Source organism: Vipera berus (genome assembly GCF_964194415.1).
Source record: "Vipera berus genome assembly, chromosome: 11".
NCBI classification, from domain to species: Eukaryota; Metazoa; Chordata; class Lepidosauria; order Squamata; family Viperidae; genus Vipera; species Vipera berus.
Genome location: NC_138214.1, coordinates 9,034,949 through 9,055,339, shown reverse-complemented (window position 1 = coordinate 9,055,339; position 20,391 = coordinate 9,034,949). Strand labels below are relative to the sequence as shown.

Below are 20,391 nucleotides of genomic sequence, written 5' to 3'. Positions count from 1 at the left end.
AATATTAAAAGGGAAATGAAGGAACGCCTGTCGGGCAGAGGTGTCGACCTCATCCCTGTTTTGAGCTCCCCACCGTTTCATTTTGAGACAGGGCAGAAAATACGTTGATCCCCATTTGTGGATGCTGCAATGAGCAGCAGGGCAAATCATTCATAAATCTTTCACAAAAGAGAGAAACTATTTCTTTAGCTACACCTACTCTCTAAGCACAAATGCTTGCCTGGTTTTGTCTCTTTTCTTCAACCCCCCCCCCCCCCACTCTCCAAAAATATTAGACTTGGTATCTTAAAAGGTAAAGAAGTCCCGATCTGCATCTGAGGTTGATTAAATCGTAACTATATTTTTTTAAAAAAACTGCTTTGGATGGTTAGAATCTATTTCTAATGCCATAACAAATGGGGCAGCATTTAGCGTTCAATTATACTCATTATTTTGCTGCAACCTTTCTGGATTTCTTTTTTTTTTTACAGTATTTAAGAAGCAACTTTCTCCCACTCCTTTTGATACAGAACTAGAAATGAAAAGTTCTAAACCCAACTTGAAAAAATAGCCACCTCACGCATTTGGAAAACAGTTCACAGAATCCTCATACCCCATAGAGCAAGGGTCCCCAACCCCCGGTCTGTGGACCAGCACCGGGCCACGGCATGCCAGCAACCGGGCCACACAAACAAGCAAAGCCCCATCTGCAAGATGCAGGCAGCACACAAAACCACACCCCCTCCGGTCCACAGAAAAACTTCTCTCCACGGAAGCGGTCCCTGGTGCCCAAAAGATTGGGGACCTCTGCCATAGAGAATCCTTGGTTCTCTACAGAATTGGCTAGCAAACGTGAGGATGGTGTGAATTAGGATAGGGAAACTAAACTCCCAAACAATGAGAATTGCATTTAGCAATCTCTAGGGGGCCACACCCAATTCTAAATCCTCTATGAAGGGGTTAACTCACTTCTATATCCTCTGAGAACCATGGTGGCACAGTGCTTAGAATGCAGTGTTGCAGACTAACTTTGCTCACATTCTCAGGAGTTTTAAGTCCCTCAAAGTTGACCGGCTCAAGGTTGACTGAGCTTTCCATCTTTCCAAGGTCGGTAAAATGAGGACCCAGATTGTTTGGGGGCAAACTGATGACTCTGTAAAACTGCAAAGAGAGGGCTGTAAAGAACTGTGAAGTGGTATATAAGTCTAAGTACTATTGCTAGTGCCCTTCCTTCCTTCCTTCCATCCTTCACTCTGTCGACCGCCAGCAGTTCGATCCTGACCAGCTCAAGTTTGACTCAGCCTTCCATCCTTTCGAGATTGGTAAAATGAGGACCCAGATTGTTGGGGGGGGACAAATTGATGACTCTGTAGACTGCTTAGAGGGCTGTAAAGTATTGTGAAGTCTCCATCCTTTGTAAAATGAGGACCCAGATTGTTGGGGGGGGGCAAATTGATGACTCTGCAAACCGCTTAGAGAGGGCTGTAAAGTATTGTGAAGTCTAAGTGCTACTGCTATTACAGGGACAGCAATAACAGCAAATCCCACCCACCCCGCCAGGTAATCTTTACCACAAGTATTACAATGGGACTCTTGTCTCTTCCCCCTCCCCCCATTCAGGAGCACACCTCTACACTGCTATTAAATGGTTACCAGACCGTGGAGGACTTCAAGGAGCTGCAAGAGATCCACCTGAATGAATTGAACATCACTGACCCACAACATCGCACCAAGCTGCTCACAGCAGCAGATCTCCTGCTGGATTATGACAGTAAGTGCTCTCCACCCTCCAAAAGAGCTTGCTTTCTTCCTCCTCCATCGTCGGGCCCCCGTTCTTGAAGTGAGACCAGTTCTGGGTGCAAAAATCCCCACCTTGAAATCCTATCACATTTGGTATGAAAAACCCAACTGTGACACGAAACCGAGTCGAGAAATCGGACTGGAGCGCCACGAGGCAGAGCGTTACAAATCTTCAAAGCGTAAGTTTCCTACGGCACGTAAAAGCTGCCTCCGTAGAGGGAGAATTCTACACAGTAGAATGAATTGTTTAGTGGTCCCAACATTTACCAAGAGCTCCTGCTCAGCACAAGCCAGGTTGTGGGAACGTCCGTTTCTCACTGGGGGAACAAGTGAGGCAAGGCCATCTTTCTTCCCTTTGCCCTGCCGGTTTTTAGCACCCTCCAAGTCTTCCTTTTAACAACTGGGCTTCTCTCTTCCCAGCGAGCAGCGAGGCTGAAGAGGAAGGAGGAAACGTGGAGGGTCAGCTATTTCCTGGAGAGCTCAAGGAAGACATCCCCCGTGACTCTGGCTGTTTTGAAGGGTCGGAGACGTTGGACAGTGGGCGAGAAGAAGACGTGAAGCTTGAGGAGGGGCTGCCATCCCATCCTCTGACCAGTTTGGGCTGAGGGGAAAGACCCCCCCCCCTCTTCTCTGCATCCTGAGCCCCCCCCCCCGTTGGCTGGCAAGTACAAGCTGTTTTTCCAGGAACTTGTGTCTCTGTTCCCCCTCCCCCCCTCAAAAAAAGAAGAAGAAAAACCCCAGATAACTCTTCAGGCTGAGTAGGAATACAGCTCCAAGTCCTGGCTGGTGAATAATAAGGAGAAGGCTGGGATCCAGAATCCTGACTGATTACTGCACCAAAGACTCTGTTGCCAGACTGTTGCATCACAGAGGCACCTCTTTCAGAGTTTTGGCTGCAGTGAGCGGTCGCTACCGTGAGACTTGCTAAGAAGCAACTGAACTCGCCTCTGCCTCCGTGTGCCCAGTCTTCTCTGGGGGGCACGGAGGGTTTGCCTGCCCCCGACAGCTCTTGCACAATCCGAAGACTGCCACAAAGATGGAGAACGAACTTCTGAATGTGGCCTTCTTCCATCCTCCTGTAGCTTTAGTTGGGAAGAGCAAAGGGGGGGGGGCTCTGTGCTACTTCTTTTCAAGTATATCTAGTTATTTTGTTCTAAACAGTTAGGTTTTTGTAGCTTTAGGACAAGATCCTCACGAAGAACAGGTAGGTGCAATTTCCAAACTGGCTTACTCTGTGGAATGGCAAGCACTATTCACCGGTACAGATCTTTCAATAAAGCACATTTATCTCTGGAGTGTACAGATGACCCTGTATGTCTGTATTATTTTTAGAAAAAACTAAATGGTAAAATATTCCTCCGCTGCCAAAGGAAAGGAAAGGAAAGGAAAGGGAAGGAGAGAAAGAAAGAAAGAAAGAAAGAAAGAAAGAAAGAAAGAAAGAAAGAAAGAAAGAAAGAAAGAAAGAAAGAAAGAAAGAAAGAAAGAAAGAAAGAAAGAAGAAAGAAAGAAAGAAAGAAAGAAAGAAAGAAAGAAAGAAAGAAAGAAAGAAAGAGAAAGGAAGGAAGGAAGGAAGGAAGGAAGGAAGGAAGGAAGGAAGGAAAAGGAGAGAAAGAAAGAAAGAAAGAAAGAAAGAAAGAAAGAAAGAAAGAAAGAAAGAAAGAAAGAAAGAAAGAAAGAGAAAGAAAGGAGAGAAAGAAAGAAAGAAAGAAAGAAAGAAAGAAAGAAAGAAAGAAAGAAAGGAAAAGGAAGGAGAGAAAGAAAGGAAGGAAGAAAGAAAGAAAGGAAAAGGAAGGAGAGAAAGAAAGAAAGAAAGAAAAAGAAAGAAAGAAAAAAAGAAAGAAAAAAGAAAGAAAGAAAGAAAAAAAGAAAGAAAGAAAAAAGAAAGAAAGACAGAAAGAAAGACAGAAAGACAGAAAGAAAGAAAGAAAGAAAGAAAAAGAAAGAAAGAAAGAAAGAAAGAAAGAAAGAAAGAAAGAAAGAAAGAAAGAAAGAAAGAAAGAAAGAAAGGAACATTAGACCCAGGACTCTATGAAGTACAGCTAGTCCATTTTGGTGGCTAATGGCCCCAAGGCTTCATCCAAAAACATTCCAAGATCTCAAAAGACAGGTTTTGGAGAACACTAAACGTGAAGTTAAGCAGACCTGATCTTGAAAACTGGCAGCAAGAGAGAGGAGATATCCGTTGCCTACTTTTCTGCTCTGCACACAGGGCTGGTCTGCTTAGCGCAGCTTCTTTCTCCGTAGCAAAAGTGATGTACTTTACGAAAAGAAGCAATTAAGGGGAATACTGAATCTTGCAGAGAAGCAGGAGTGGTCGGGAGGTGAGCAGCAAGGGGCCGTCTGAGGCCAAGATCACACAAACAAAACATAACGCACCAATTCCAAAACCTTCATTGAAGTCAGAGGTGGACATACGAAGAAGCCGCTAGCCCTGTCCCACTCTGTGGAATAATCCGTCAGAGAACATGAAAAAAATGGCATCTTAAACAGAGCAGGAGATTTGATCAGCAGCAAAGGGAAAAGCACCAGCAGCACTTTCTGTTCTTGACACAAGGGTGGACAGACACACTGGAAAAAGCGTTGTGGTTTTTTCCCCACGACGGGGTGCGGAGAAAGGAGGAAGCCACAGAGGCTACCATATTACAGTAGGTCTCCTGTCAATCACGGCAGCCGTTATGGAAACGGCATCTATTTCTGTAATGCATTGAGCTGGGCAGGGCAGAGGGTGTTATTCCAAAATACGGCAGGAGCCTGGCCAGACTCCAACCTCAATAGCTCTGTGACTCGACTATCGCTTGTCCCGAGGCAAGCAGGGATGCGAGAAACTTCAATCGCCGCAATTCCCAACCGTTTTTCCTGGCGTTTTTTTCCTGGGATTCTCTACGCATCTGAACCAGGTCACACCCTCTGGGCACCATTGCCCAAAGCTGCTTTTTCAAAGGCAACCGGACTTTTGTTTTTTCCTTGAAGACGTTTCGCTTCACATCCAAGGAGCTTCTTCAGTTCTTCCGAAGAAGCTTCTTGGGATGAGGAGCGAAACGTCTTCCAAAGTCCGGCTGGCCTTTGGAAAAAAGCACCTTTGAGACAACGGTGAGCTGGATGACTGAGAATCTCCATCGACATTCCTGGGAACCAAGTTCAAAGATTTAGCCATTCTTTTTTTTTCCCCCGCTCTGGGTGTGTGTGTGTGTGTGTGTGTGTACTGTACTGAGAGAACAGGCATTCTTTTTAAAAAAAAAAAATCATTCCCCAAACGTTCTCTTGCAGGAACAAAACCCCCAGGGAAAATGATTCTTAGCCAGCTTTGTCTCTCAGCCCACATTATTTTTCCATTGCCAAGGAGATACACAGCCTTCAAAACATTTATCTCCATTTTCTGTCTGACTGGCACGGTCAACACAGAAGTGTGTACGGTAGCGTAGCTTTGCAATACGATTCTGTGAGCAGAGATGTATTGGCCCCGCCCTGCCCACCCATCCACATTCAGAGTTATATGTGGCTTCAGAGAGAGGACTGAATAACAACACAACGAGCCGGACTCGACCATAATTTAGTCAGATATTTCCCAAAGCAGCTTCCAGCCCTGGATCAAGAGAGCTTAGAGCACAGACATTATGGGCTGTACAGAAGTCACAGACCAAGAGCCCACCCCGTCTATCTGCACAGTAATAAGCTTCCTACCGTACAACGCTGGCTCTTCTGCTTCCAGAGCACTTACGCTGCCCCTGTGACCCATTTCCCCAGCAGCCCTTCGGTAACTGCTAGCAAGAAGGAAGGTTCTACCTTTCCAGGACATGGAAGAAGATCAGAAGCACTTCTAATTGAAGAAGGGAGGAGGGGAAAAGGGAGGGAGGAAAGGAAAGGTTGATACTGCACCACAGATTCCAATACCTGAACAGACGTTGGGGTGGGGGGGGGGAGACAAAAGGACCTCACGGTCCTCTGGCAGGGTGTAATTTAGGACTATTTGGGACTTTGAGCTGCCAATTGGCACTGTTTGTCAGGAACATTTAGGAAGGCTACGATTTCCGAACTTGGCAGGTGCTAGCTTCCACGGATCCAGCCTGACTCCATTGGCAAACGAAACCAGTCAAACACACAATACTGCAGTCACAAGGAGAAAGATGGCACAGATCACAATCACCGGCTCCGGCTCCTTCCCAGCAAATTCCACGTTCCGGAGAACTCAAGGCCGGGGCCAGAGAGGCACTCACTTAATTGGGCCAGAGACTGCCGAGAGATGAAGAGTCCGTCAAGCAGCACAACCAAGTGCCCAGCCTCTAGACGAGGGAGGGAGCGTTGGCAAACATCAGTTTGTAGATACTGTTCAGAACCGCTGGCAAACAAACCACCTAAGGAACAACATGCTGTCCAGCCAGCTGTTCCCGTCCTTGCTCACGCTGCAGCTTTGCAAGAGGCAGCCAAGTAAAAGCACTCTCGGGTTCATCTTGGAGGCTATGGTATCATCTGCACAGGATCGAGTGTTTGAGCAGATGATTCTTCTTCTGAAGAAGCAGCAGCAGCAGCAGGTGGCTTCATGGCTTCCTGGGGCACCTTCTCCGTTGGCCCAGGGAGCTGGGGAGGAAGAAGACAAGGGAGAAGGACAATTGGCAGCAGAATCCCGCAAACGGCTCCTTGAAAGCAAAACGGTCAACCTTACCGACCTTTGGAGGACCGTTAAGCCAGTGGTGGCGAACCTACGGCACGGGTGCCAGCGGCGGCACTCAGAGACATCTCTGTGGGCACGCGCACCATTGCCCCAGCCCCCCTCCCCCTGTGGCCCCCCTCTTCACCAGCAGCCCCCCCCCCATAAAAGAGTTGCCCCTGGGAGCGGCCCACGCAGAGCAGCGCAGCCAAGGACATGTCATCCAGGCAACAGGGACAAGACTGTAGATGATGCTACAGGGTGCAGGCGGAGGGTGTGGCTGTCATGGTGCTGCAGGGCTGCCTGGGCGATCTGCGGCGGGTCATGGAGTTGGTAGGTGGCACTGCGGGCAGGTGGGGGCGGGGCGGTTTTGGGGCACTCGGTGTCTAAAAGGTTCGCCATCACTGCGTTAAGCGAGGCGGCTTAGTATTTTGCCCATCGTAAAAATCCCTGCTGGAAATCCATCCGCCCGGCAACTTCCCTCTGGGCTGCTAGAAAAACAGTGCTGGTGGCCGTGCCTGGGAGGAGGTCATTTTCATCCCAAGCGCATCTGCGCTTTGCACACCTACCAAGCTTTGCTCTGGGAAGGCACTGCCGCCCTCGGGGCCCCCACTGGCTTCCTGGGCTCTGCATTGCTCTGGGCTTCTCTCTTCTTGCGTTCTGGGCTCAGGCCCAGCTCCGTTCCCTGAGACAGCACTCTCTTGAACCAAGACGCCCCGTCTATCCAGCACACTACAAAGCAGAAGCGGGAGATCAGGGAAAATACAATTTGGAGGGGGGCGGGGGAGGGAAATGTTTCGAGATGAGAAAGAGCTAAATTACCAATAAAGGAGAATATTCGTAGCTCAGGGTTGAAACGAGGGGTCCTTGATGGTCTCTGAGCTTGGCTGGGGTTTGGTGTTTTGTTTTTTTCTCCCCCCGTTTCGTTACCCAAACTAGGTTACATCATCCATGCTACTCCACCGATCACTAGCATTGATTGTCAATGCTGCAAACATTGACATGTTTTTGCACTGACAATATAAGAGACAGCCTGTTACTTTAATTGCTTTGCTTTGGGGGGGGGGGTGGCGGGGTGAGGAAAACTACCCGGATGTTGTGAGAAGATTAGAAAAGCCCACGTACAGAATGGGAAGTGAAACCTCACATGTAAAACTAATTGGATAATGTGATTTATGACGTGTAGATAAGGGCGGGGATTGTGTGTATGTTACGATGGGTTTGGGGGGAGGAGATTTCAGATTCTGGCATCCCTCCAAGAGTGCCGATGTTTCGTTTCATTATTAAGACTTTTTAGATAAACAATGCTTGCATTTTGTTTGAACTGTCTCATTTATCGGAACCAGGAAATCGATGGTGTTACCTAGTTTGGGTAATGAAACATCTGCAAGAAGACAACCAAGCTCGGAGGACCCCTCAACGGCTAAATTCCGCCTCAGACTTCGATCTGCTGGAAAGGGCCCTTCCCTCAAATCCCTCTACACCACAAATGCTGTGCTGTTTCATACACAGGGACCAACAACCACAAGATACAGCTTGAACCATCACCTGGGAGGCAAAGGACCACACAGAACTTCGCAGCAGTTCTTCACAATGTTACCATGGCTATAAGGATTCTGCACACGGTTCTTCCCTGTCCAGGAGCCTTTAATCTGAAAGAACAAGAGCAGCCTCCAAAAATACAAATCCAACGTTAGCATTGATCTGTGTGATGATGTACATCCAGATCCCAAGTGAAAAGCATCTTTCAAGTTACTCTGGCTTCTTCCAACAGATCTCTCCTGGAACTCTCGGCACCCGCTGTTTTTCTAATTACTTCATTCTAATGAGAGGCCTTCCTCGTGGGTAGAAGAGTTTTACTCCCCCAAAGTCTGATACATCAGTCAAAGGCTGTTTACTGCTTGCAGCTGAAAAGAAACAACTGCCCATTTGAATAAGCAGGTTCTATTCTGCCTAAGGATTCGAGAAAGCCGTCTCCTGAAGCCTTGTTGGAATGAACTGGGGGGGGGGGGAACACTGCAAATTGTAACAAAAGGACAGAAGATGGAAATGCGTCGAGTCTTCACTTCAGTAAATGAAGATTTCTTTTTAAAAATCTGACACGTTTGGAAGGAGGTTTATTGTGTTCTTTGGAAGGAAATCCAGTGGCTTCAATCCATTTAAGGGAGAATGGATATTCTTTCAAGAAACTTAGTCACGCCTGCCTAGAGCAAGGCCAAACACAGACTTCTATAAGAATAGCTCTAACAAATGTTTCTGAAAAAGAACATTCTCACAGAGATAATGTACGTGTGTGCGCGCGCGTGTGTGTATGTGAAAGAGAGAGGGAGAGGGAGAGAGAATTTACAGGAAGAAATGGAAGTACTTACATCTTCATTCGTTGTCTGATTCAAGGCTACCAGGAATGTGTGGAATCCAGTTAGGCCCACCACAGACCAAAGGGTGAAGAAGCAGATCAAAACCTCCAGGGCCGTGGAAAGCTCAGTTAAGGAACAACACAAACTCCTTACGGAATCGTTAACTTCTCCCAATGCTATCCTGCCTCATTCCCCACCACCACCACCCTCAACGGAGAGCAGGGTACAATGATTTCTCTCCTATTTCTCTCTGGGCAAGTTAAAAGCCGCTACCCACTAGCAGAAAAGATATGTCCCTGGAGTTTCTTTCAGCGTACTCAAAAAGCCGATATCCAGGGATTCTGTATGGAATGAAAATACAACGTATTTAACCTGCAGTTATTAATCACACCAAGAGTGGAGGCTTTTTTCCCAGCCCCCACCCTTCCTTCCTTCCTTTCCAAGATGCCTCTCCAAGCTTTTAGTCCAATTCCCTCCTCCCTTTCATACAAGCCCTACTCACTCAGGGCGACGTAAACAATGTTGAAGGAGAAGATGTAGATGGTGAGGAGTGACAACGAAAGGATGAAGAGGTAGAAATAACGGTAGTTCCTCTTTCCCACGCAGTTTCCTACCCAGGGACAATGATGATCAAAACGCTCTGTAAAAAAGAGAGAAGCTCAATGCCTTTTCTCTTTGGTGCCATCACAGAAACCTCTGCCAGATGCCAGCATGTGTAGAGTTTCACTCATATACCAAGCCCACGCTGCAATCCTTCTGGCGAACTATGAAACTGATTCATGCACTCATTTCTGAGGTGGGAGGATTGTCAAGGGGGCAACTTTTGCCTTCCAAACCCACATCATTTTATTTTATTTTTTATTTATTTTTTATTTTATATCCCGCCCTTCTCCGAAGACTCAGGGCAGCTTACAATTTAAAGCACAAATCAATGTGCTTAGCAATAGCCTTCATTCTATGTATATGCCTGCTTATTAGGGCTTTCATACAACCCCCAAGCGGCATTATTACAAAGTCAGCTTAATTGCCCCCAACAATCTGGGTCCTCATTTTACCTACCTGGGAAGGATGGAAGGCTGAGTCGACCTTGAGCCTGGTGGGACGCGAACCTGCACTAATTGCAGGCAGCTGGTGTTACTTAAGGAGGCATTAGCCCACTGCTCCACCAAGGATCTTTTAAGCATTCCTCCATGATAGCATGACATATAGCAACCTACAAGAAAGGGGCTTTCCGAATTTTTACGTGTATGGTGAAGCAAACCTACCATTGACCAATGTGGGCAATGCAGAAGGAACAAAGCCTAAATAAGCAGTTTGGGACAAGGTCTATTTTAGCTGAACCTGAAGACCACACAACACTCTGCCTGCAGGTATTCTCATCCTGTTTTGTAGGGAAGTTGCAAACCACAGCAGATGTAGACTGTGTGGTAGCTTGCGTGGCATCAAAATTACAAACCCAAGAACTCCTGCTTTCATTTCATTGAAAAGTCTAGAATTTACAGTTAAAGACAGGTTTGAAAACTGGCGACGGTAGAAGTCCTGCCTCCGGTGAGTGGAGTTGCCAGCTCTTCAATTTTGTTTTCCCTTCAATCAGTAGCAAAAGGCAGCGCTCACTGCCTTAGAATGTCTAAATTCTGCAGAGCAGCATATAGCAGCCAGCTCATGGACTGCTGGGAGAGCGTACTTAGGTGCATTTTCCCAGCCCCAAATAGAGCCCTGAAGGGATTGGAGGGCAGTTCTGTCACTCACCCACACAGTTGTCACAAATACTGCAATGTGAGGCCCGGGGCGGACGGAAGATCTTGCAAGTATAGCAGTACTTCAGCTTCACGATCTGGTTATTGATCTGGAAGTTCTTAATGCGCGGAGGTGGCCGCTGGCCGGGAGGCACCGTTCCATTGGTTGCCTCTGAAATGAAAGCAGACCTTTCACTGCCTGATCTTTACCCATCTCACCGGGCGAAATAAGGGGAAAAGTATTCTTCATCCTTTGGCTGGCTGGTTTCGCCAATTGCCACCCACCTACCTATTTCCATTTCAATGAAAGCTGCCTCGTCAGGTAAGGCCCGTGGAATAACTCCTGGGTCACTGAAGCTTGTCCGCAACAGGGTTGCCATTGCAAACAAAAAGAGAATTACTGCAAAGACGGGGATCGCTGGGGAGAGGTGGACAGCAAGATACTGGCACCTGGAATAAGAAAGAATTCAGGTCACTGAAATCGAACGCAAAGACGCGCGTTCCCATGAAGTCTTTAAAAGGTTCCAAAAAGGGCTCCAGGCAAGAATCCAAGAACTGCAGATTTCCATCATTTCACTAGAGGCCACAGAAGGGACTTCTTGCTGCAATTTGCATTTTTTTTAAAAAAAAAAAACTTTTCTAAAAACAATACTTGTCAATCCCACATTTGCTGGAAGCTCTTGGAAATATCTCAGCAGCTTCCAATGCAAGCTTAAAACTAACTCACATTTGCGCTGATGTCTGGCTTCCTCCTCCTGTGGCATTTATTGACACGCTCTGTTGGCACTCGTTTAACAGCTCCAAGGAGTCAAAGTAATGTTGTGAGTATAAAAGTGAGCAAAGGCACTTGTTTACACAGTATATTGTAGGTGAAAACTGTTTCATATAAGTTCCAAGTTAGTCTACATACAGGCTGGGTTTGACCTTCCACACTTGAGCTATAACACGATATGATTATACCCTGGACTCACAGGGTGCTATTAAAGCTAGACGTGCAAATGTTAAGGTATGTATGGGTACGTAACAAATTTCTGCATGGGAACAAGTGCGCTGTACCTTCTTTCAAATCCTAACCCTTCCACCCCTGCCCGAGTTTCTTGCGCAATTATTTCATTATTGAATTATAGGTAGTTGTCTGATTTAGCTTAAGGTAAAGTAAAGGTAAAGGTTCCCCCGCACATGCGTGCTAGTCGTTTCCAAATCTAGGGGCCGGTGCTCATCTCCGTTTCAAAGCCGAAGAGCCAGCGCTTGTCCGAGGACGTCTCCGTGGTCATGTGGCCGGCATGACTAGACGCCAAAGGCGCACGGAACACTGTTACCTTCCCACCGTGGTGGTCCCTATTTTTCTACTTGCATTTTTACGTGCTTTCGAACTGCTAGGTTGGCAGAAGCTGGGACGAGGAACAGGCGCTCACTCTGTTACGCGGCACTCGGGATTCGACCCGCCAAACTGCCGACCATCTGATCGACAAGCTCAGCGTCCTAACCCACTGAGCCACCGCGTCCCTTGCTGATTTAGCTTAGCTCTGTCTAAGTCAACCAATAGCAGCTCTGCCGGGTTTCAGACCAAAATCTTTCTCAGAGCTATCTACATGTCAGCCATCCAATGACTGACCAGGACATTAATAAAACTGAACAGGAAGTACAGTAGACATATAGAATGCTATCAAATTTCTTCTCCCCCCCCAGTATTCTTGCCTATAAAAAACAAAAATAGCAACAATTTTTTGCTCATGGGTTATCTACCGGTACACTATGTACTACTAAAACTCTCATATCCTTAACTTTTAACTGGGTGATACGATGCAGGAACAGAGGTAAAATGTTTACAAGCATGGATATCTCAAATGGATGCTCACTGAAACAATGGCAATGGGTGACAGGTTGTCTAGTTTTATATATTTTAGCTGCACAGTAGCCCAATTTAGAGGGATTCCAAATTTATCACACACACCCCATCCATCTCTCCTACTTTGGGTATTCCATCATAAAACACATACATGACACAATAAAAATGTTTGCACCCCAAGGAGCACATATGCTTCTATATCAAATTGGCAGCCCTGCCCCTTGGGAGAAAAGGCACATTGCCAGTCATAGTATTCCATGCCAACATTTTTATCTGGTTGATCTAAAAGCGTAGGCAGGAAGTATATGAAACCACAAACAGCATTTAAGCATTAATGGAAATAAGTTCACATGACTTAGATAAACTTATTCACAACACAATCAAGTTGTTTTGATAACATCTGCTTTTTTAATAATAATAAAAAAACAACCAACTTCGAAAGTCAAAAATATTGCAAGGGAAAAAGACCTCCACAGCTTAAATACAGTAATAGCTTAAATGAATCACAGTGATTTCTTAAAATAATCCTTCTATAGCTTTCAACATTTCTGGAAGCAAGGTTCAAGCACAGAATATTCTGGTTCTTTCCTTTTAAAGTTCCATGTGCATCAGAGGCAAAATGGCTGTTTTGTTTGGAAGTGACATAATCAGCCAATTAACCTTGTCCGACAGGCTAAACAAGCATAAGAAAATCAACATTAAGTTGCTATTTACTTTCGCTCTGAATTTATACAATAGTCCTCAATGATATCCTTCAACGTGTCCTTTCTCAACCTCTTCTCATTTCTGCTTAGAGGAGAATGCCAGGAGCTTATTGAAATGTTAACAAATGCAAGCCAATCTATTAAAAAAATTCAAAGTTCTCTTTCTTCATTTAGAAACACTTCCCCAGCATCACAGGTGGTTAGAACATCATGGTCTTTTATCTTTATCTGTCTAATTTCTTCTTGCAAACCTGAAGAGTGGAGAAGAGATTGAAGATTGACATTGAACTAGTAACATGAAGTTTTCCAACTGCCAGTTTCATATAAATGGATAAAATTGAATTAACCTTTCTAAAAGTTCACATAGAGAAATCTTTTCTCCATTGTCTTTTAATGCTTAAGACACATCTTCCCAGTTTTCAAACATATTGGCATAGCTATTTATTTCTAATATTTTATATCATCCATCAAGCAGCTACATATAAAGTGTTGGACAAGACCTCTGGTTACTATACTTCCCACTTTGCATTAGTGCTGATTCATGCCAAGGTGCAGACTGGGGTGATATTTCTCCTAGATTTTTCAGGGAACGATATTAAATCATACAATTTATGGAACAGTTCTACCCATTCACTGTTTTGCCACATTCTCTAACCTGAGAACAGCTTACTGAACAATACTATGATAGTTCTGATATTGCCAGTCTAGACCCAAGGTGGGAGAGCAGTGTTTAAAGATATTACTCTAGGAAAATACCAATACGGTACAGGGACTAATATCAGAAAAGTGGTACAGAGACTTGGATTCAGTTTCCATGCACAATGCCACACACAATCTGGGCATCTGAAGGCTGTTCAGGTATGAACAGCTCTTTGGGTCTAACCCCCCCTTCTATGATTTTACAAGAATAAAAGGAGTGAGAAGAACTACAAATCAAGCTGAGCTCTTTGGAGAAAAAAATTCAGCATAGTTTATTCAGAGCTGAAGAACTATTTCTGACATTTTCTCAAAGGCAGAATTCAACCATCTCTCTGGATAACAATGTTATCCAATTAACACTGCTTAATTAATACAACAGCATTTGCTTTATTAAGATATCCCTTCTCCGCCTAGGACTCTTGACAACTCACAAGATAAAAAAAGATAAACTATCCTAAAAGACAAATAGTGAAATCAATAAATCGCAACCCATCACCTAGCGTTTAAGCTGCAGAACACTTCCGTAAGTGGACTGCTTCCTTCTACCCCCAAAAGGTCCATGGAAAAAGCAGTTTTCGCTGCTTTGCAAAATAAAAACAGTAACCGAGTCTATCCTCCCTTCAGTATGGAGGCTATTTCAAAGGGAAGGAGCTTTTTTTAAAAAAATCCCATTTATATCCCGCCCTTCTCCGAAGACTCAGGGCGGCTTACAATCTAAGCACAAATCAATGTATTGAATCAATCAATTGTATATTTTAAGAGCCTTGGTGGAGCAGTGGGCTAATGCCTCCTTAAGTAACACCAGCTGCCTGCATTTAGTGCAGGTTCGAGTCCCACCAGGCTCAAGGTTGACTCAGCCTTCCATCCTTCCCAGGTAGGTAAAATGAGGACCCAGATTGTTGGGGGCAATTAAGCTGACTTTGTAATAATGCTGCTTGGGGTGTGTGTGAAAGCCCTAATAAGCAGGCATATACATAGAATGAAGGCTACTGCTAAGCTTGTAAGCCGCCCTGAGTCTTCGGAGAAGGGCGGGATATAAATGGAATTAAAATAAATAAAATAAATAAAATATATAAGGCCTGGTTCCCCACTTCCTCCCCCATAACTTGCCTCCCTTGACCCTTCCTCACTCAAAACATTAATCTTCCCATTTTGGGGACTGGATGGGCAGGGGGTACTTTGGGTCACATGGTACCCAAAACAGAAGCAACCTGAGCCCTAAGGGGCTTTTTTATAAGTGATCAGCAGCAACCTTGAGCTGCACCCAAGAGGCTTCTGATAAAGGGGGCACCTTCCACCAAATTGGTTGTTGACAAGTGACCAGACATTCAATTAGAGTTTCCAAATTGCCTTCAAGGACAGTTTCGCAAAGAAGTAAATTGGAATAATCCAAACATGACATGACAAGGTCATGAGTTACTAATCTCCTGATCCAAAGAAGGTCACCACTCAGGCATCATCAGAGTTCCTGAATGCGACCCTCCTGGTTGTAATTTCCAGCTTTGATCCAAGCACGAGCCTCCATAATAATAATAATAATAATAATAATAATAATAATAATAATAATAATAATAATAATAATAATAATAATAATAATAATAATAATAATAATAATAATTATTATTATTATTATTATTTTATTTATATACCGCCCTTCTCCCGAAGGACTCAGTGCGGTGAACAGGGCAAATATATAAAAAATACAAAAATACAAAAGTTAAAAGAAAATTAAACATATGCCCGACTAAAAACAGTAAATACAAATATTAAAAATGACCATAAAACCCAACCCATCCCCCATCAGGCCAGGCCGGCTTGTTCAAATAAGAGTGTCTTCAGATCGCGACGGAAGGAGCGAAGGTCGGGCGCCATCCGGAGCTCAACCGGCAGCCGATTCCATAGCTCCGGGGCGCCCACAGAGAAGGACCTCCCCCTGCGGAATCTCTTTGGGGCACAGTCACCCCATCCAGGGCTAAACAAGGAAGAACTCCGAACAAATTCTAAGTCAACAAAAGAAATTAAATGGCCAAATGCTGAATCTTGAGATTCAATTTTCACGGATGAGAAGCGGGCACTCAGATCAGTCTGCCCCCCCCCTCACCAGCAAATGCTTGAATGCTCATCAAAGTGAGTTGAAAGGCATGAGTGCCAACATATAAACATTTGTGTAACAAGACTGATCAATCACTCTATTAATCTCATGAACGCAACAGTCATAAAACCCTAAGGAACCCGTTGCAAATTGAGGTAGCCAAGATTGGGAAGAGTGATGCAGTGTCACTAAAGGAGATGGAGGTAGACAATGTCAGAATCAAGATATATAAGATTGGCCTTGGATATACACACCAAGCACCCAAAGGAACATAAAGGATACTACGCTTCTATAAGTCCCCTTCACATTCAACAAGCTATCTTATTACAGAATGCCAGGAGAACTAGCAGCAAAGTCTGTATTTATATATTAAAAATGAACAAATAAAAAAAAATAATAGTCCAAAGCAACAGGTGAAAATAGGCATGGCAAGATGATCTAAAATATTAGAAGTAAATCTTCTTTAAAAAGCATGTAGATTTTTTTTTCAAAAAAATCTTTTGGTAGAACTCTAGATAACTGTTCCAAAACAGAGGCTGTGGGAAAAGATACTGAAAATAAATACCTGTTCCTACTAACCACAACTGCAGCTGTGGATTTCAGATATGCTCAGAGCTTTAACAGAAAATATGAGAAAAGGTATTCATTAGATACTGTAGTTCCAAAGGATGAAGATATGGGGGGCAGTGCCATACAAGCCAGTTCCCTCTGGTGTCCACATTCCTTCATATCAGATTTAGTTCCAAAAAAATAATAATCCTGAGCCAATGAAGACAGCAGTCTACCAGTATAACTAGAATTCCCCTTCATCTGCAAAAAAATGACCCCTGCATATGCTTGTTTCTATATAATATGCATTAAGCCACATCCTTTTCCAAAAATGGTCTTCCTTTGACCAGCTGACCAGGTTACGAACCTGAGAAGCAGAAGTGCATAAATTTCAGAAAAACACACAAAAGCGTACGGGCCTCACAACTAAGCAGTTCCAAAAAAGGTTCCTGCAAAGTATGCTACAAACATTATTGGCAGAAGACAACCAACATCCTTTTATTATGCCATTTCCTAGTTCTGTAAGCCACTCCTATCAGAATAGTCTCCCAAAGGTGAACCATATTCTGGGAAACACATACTGGTCAATAACAAATCCTGCCCAATCCACAATGGAACTCGCATTTCTCTAACAAGGCAAATGCATCCAGTCTCTACTATTCAAATATTCAAATATTCCATACCGGGAAAGGATCCAAGAATTTTCTTCACTTTTTAAAAGGGATTAAACATTACTGTATTAAATTCCTTCATTTGATTCAGCTCTTTCAAATAAGAAACCACCAGAATGAAAGCAAGTTTTAAGCAGAGTACGTTTCCAAACAGAATTCTGACATCGTTTAGCAAATCTTTCTTTAAAAACAAATAAACAATGGAGATCGATTGTTGGTACGTTCTGCTTTGACCATTTGACCTTTGGTAGGTTCTTTGAAGTATGTACTGGTGGGGGGGGGGGAAGAGACAACTTCACTGCTTTCATCCAAAGCGATCAAGGGGAAAAAAAGCATATTCATCTCTACAAGAAGCCAAATGGACTGTAGCACGCTAGAGCAACTATAATCTATAAGAATGTGGGCCGTTAATGAACTCCAGTCTTGTGAATAAAACATTCAAGCAAACAGGCCAATCTTTATGAACTTACTCAAAAGCAAAGAAGAGAGCACACGTCCCCACAATGAGGAAGAGTGTCAAATAGAAGATGCCTTTCTGACGGGCCATCATAATGCGCCCATCGCAGCAGAATGTATTCCTTCCTGGCAGCTTCTCCCATTTCCGCGTCACCTTCTTCCTTGCTATCATCACAGACATGGCTGCACCTTCACCAAAGGTGGGATAACTCGGTAATGGCCTGTCTCCACTCCGGCCACTGGGAAGCACACACCATCCTCAGCAATCCAGCCTCAGCCCCTGGAAAGATAAGCAATAAGGAAAGGTCAACACAATTCCTCACAAGGCACTTAGATTAGGAAATTGTCCAAGCTATTATTACTGGAAGCAAATCCTTTCTGGCACACCCACATCCTACATTTAGCTTTAGTCACCGTACAATTTCCTTAAGCAAGAGAAATGCCTGACAAAGGAGGAAAGAATATGTGCCGTGATTCTCGGAATGAAAGAAACCTGCCTGATCCAGGACTAATTGATCATGAGTTCCTCTGGCAAATGAGACTAGTTTGAAACCATCCAAACTCACTTCGACTTCAGTGCATTCCTGACAAACCTTTCCCCTTATTCAGAGGATAAACAGAACCGCACCGCAGTGTTTTATGCAAGGTTTGTTTTCCCTCCTCTTGACATGTCAAGTGTCTGTGCTATTCCATCCAATCAAAATAATATTTCATCACTTACATTCCACCTGTAACCACAAAATGCTACATGGATTTCCGGGCACTCGTCACGAAGTTAACACCCTGCTGCATCAGAGAGTATTCGCTAGCACAAAGCCTTTGGACCAAGCCCAGACGTCCGCACGCTGGCCTTAGTATGACTCCAAAGTTATCCAGTGACCAAACCCACCTCTTTCCTTACTGAATCTGGATCCAGAATTGTTAATAATTCAGCTCGCTCTCTCTCCTCTGTCTCTCTCTGCCCCACCTTTCCTCCCACTTGCTTTAAGCCGCACAGACTGACAATGAGAATAAATCATTTTTTAAAAACAAAACAAAACAAAACATCTTTTCTCCCCCCCAGCTTTCCTTTTGCAAAGCGTCAACCGCCCACAAGTCTCCTGACTCTTCCCCAACCAGGATCCTGAACTGGTGGTAAGCAAGGGATGCGCTTGACCGGGGCAAGCCGTCACAAGACCCACTCAAATTGGGAAGTCGAGGCTCAAAATAAAGGGGGCTGGGCTGAAAAACAAGCACGAGATCCCACTTTTTTTTCCTTTTTTTTTTAAAAAAGGCTCGTCTGGGCGACCCTTCCAAGAAAAGGAGGGTTAACCCGCGAGAGAAAAACGACACCCGCTTGGTTAAGATGAAAATCAAAACCGGGCAGGACCGAGTCTGCATTTTTTTTTATTTTTCAACAGCGAGGAGGTTCTTTTGTTTGCTTGCTTGCTTGCTTGCTTGCTTTGGGGGGGGGGAATGAAGGGTCTGGATCCAGGCGCCTCCATCCAGACGGGCATCCTCCCCGCCACCCTCCAAGCAAGCCCAGACAGACGAGACAAAAACACGGGGTCAATTCAGCCTCTCCCTTCCTTGGTTGGCACATCTTTCTTTCTTTCTTTCTTTCTTCCCGGAGGATAAAAGGTCCCCTCCAGGTTGCCTCTTTTTTCCTGCAGGAGGAGCCCCAGCCTGCCCGGCTTCTTCTCCATTATAATTTTTTATAATGTTCCGAGAAGCCAACATTATAAAAAAATAAAAGAAAATAAAATAAAACCCTCCCCAGGGCAGACAAAGGCAGGCGGGCGCCCCCCACCCCAACGCCCGAGACAACAGCCCCGCAATAACAGCCCCACACACGGACACACAGATCGCGATTTCCTGCGCTCCGCCAACCAGACCAATCCCCCAAAAGCCCCGCTCGACACGCGTCCGGGCATTCTCACGTGCAGCGCGGAAGGCGCGCCCTGGGTTCCCGCGGGAGGGGTGTGTGTGTGTGGGGGGGTTGTCCTCTCGCAAGGGAAGGGAGGCCGGGCGGGCGGGCGCCCCCACGTGCGGCCGGGCAGCCACACCCCCAGGCGGGCGACAGCGCGGCCGGAGGTCGGAGAAGGGTCCGCACGACCACCACCACCACCCTCCCGCTCCAGCCAGCCACCCCCTGGCAAGGGCAGAGACGGCAGCGCCGCCTCTCCTTGGCTTCCCACCCCGGGCGGCGCGGCTCTCACCTGCCGCTCGGCGCTGCCGGGGCCGAGAGCGGGTCTGGCCGGGGCCTGGCTGCTCTGTCGCGGCGCGGCTCCGAGGGAGGGGGAAAGAGAGAGAGACGCACTGCTTATTGGCCCAGCCGCGCCTCCGCACCGCCTCCTGGCCGAGCTGGGGGCTGCGATTGGCCGAGCCGCCCCTCACTCACGCTGAAGAAACGCAGCGGGCGGGGGCAGGAAAGAGGGCGAGGCTGTTTTTCTTCGGCTGGCTTCGTTCCCGCTCGGTGGGATTCTGGGCGAGGGAAGAAACAGGGGCCGCCTGACTCAGGCGACCCTCCCGGAGACCGAGAAGGCCGCTTCTTCTCCAAACGGGAGCGGGATAAAAAGGTGGACTTCGTCCCCTTAGGCAGCAGCTGATGTTCTGTGGAGACGCCTTCTCGGTCCCAAGCCAGCCTTTCTATTGGTCAGCTGGCCCGTCTGTCGGGAAGAGCGGCGGGGCGACCTGTCAAGTGGGCGGGGACAGCGGGCAAGAGCTGTCCATTTTTCCTTGCGCCAATTAATCGAAATGGATGGGCGGGCCGACGTTGAATTCCTACCGTTCATTGGATCTGGTAAGCCGCGCCCACGCGGTGGCCTAGATTCTAAAGGAGGCGGGGTCAGCTGTCGCCCCACCCACCTGGTTT

The 20,391-nt window shown here is 45.8% G+C and overlaps 2 protein-coding genes across 5 annotated transcripts in view; one reads left to right on the top strand and one right to left on the bottom strand.

Moving 5' to 3' along the window:
- SASH3 (SAM and SH3 domain containing 3) overlaps window positions 1-3,352 on the top strand; it is a 15,540-nt gene extending 12,188 nt beyond the window's left edge. For both annotated transcript variants that reach the window (XM_081336622.1, XM_081336621.1), the window contains exons 7-8: window positions 1,600-1,750; window positions 2,200-3,352. In XM_081336622.1, coding sequence (XP_081192748.1) covers window positions 1,600-1,750; window positions 2,200-2,384 — 336 coding nt within the window. In that variant the 3' untranslated portion in view covers window positions 2,385-3,352. The remainder of the gene's footprint in view (window positions 1-1,599; window positions 1,751-2,199) is intronic.
- Window positions 3,353-5,275: 1,923 nt separating this feature from the next.
- Window positions 5,276-20,078, bottom strand: ZDHHC9 (zDHHC palmitoyltransferase 9). Of its 3 annotated transcripts, none has more exons than XM_081336736.1 (10): window positions 19,918-20,078; window positions 17,552-17,817; window positions 10,807-10,967; window positions 10,531-10,689; window positions 9,284-9,421; window positions 9,076-9,122; window positions 8,794-8,898; window positions 7,973-8,076; window positions 6,994-7,156; window positions 5,276-6,354 (listed from the first exon to the last, which is right to left on the bottom strand). In XM_081336736.1, exons 2-10 carry the CDS (start codon window positions 17,716-17,718, stop codon window positions 6,235-6,237), a joined length of 1,164 nt encoding a protein of 387 aa, XP_081192862.1. In that variant the 5' UTR covers window positions 17,719-17,817; window positions 19,918-20,078; the 3' UTR covers window positions 5,276-6,234. The 3 variants fall into 3 exon arrangements, with proteins under 3 accessions (XP_081192862.1, XP_081192860.1, XP_081192861.1); XM_081336734.1 differs by having other exon boundaries at window positions 19,736-19,982; XM_081336735.1 differs by lacking the exon at window positions 19,918-20,078 and having other exon boundaries at window positions 17,552-18,037.
- Between the last annotated feature and the right edge of the window lie 313 nt (window positions 20,079-20,391).

Excerpts from the sequence above, each read along its gene's own strand:
- ZDHHC9 (XM_081336736.1), bottom strand. The coding sequence starts at position 17,718 with ATGTCTGTGATGATAGCAAGGAAGAAGGTGACGCGGAAATGGGAGAAG. Across the intron at positions 9,422-10,530 it reads TATTTGTGACAACTGTGTGG|AGCGTTTTGATCATCATTGT; the intron begins GTGAGTGACAGA and ends TCTTTTTTACAG. Across the intron at positions 8,077-8,793 it reads ATCAGACAACGAATGAAGAT|ATTAAAGGCTCCTGGACAGG; the intron begins GTAAGTACTTCC and ends TTGTTCTTTCAG.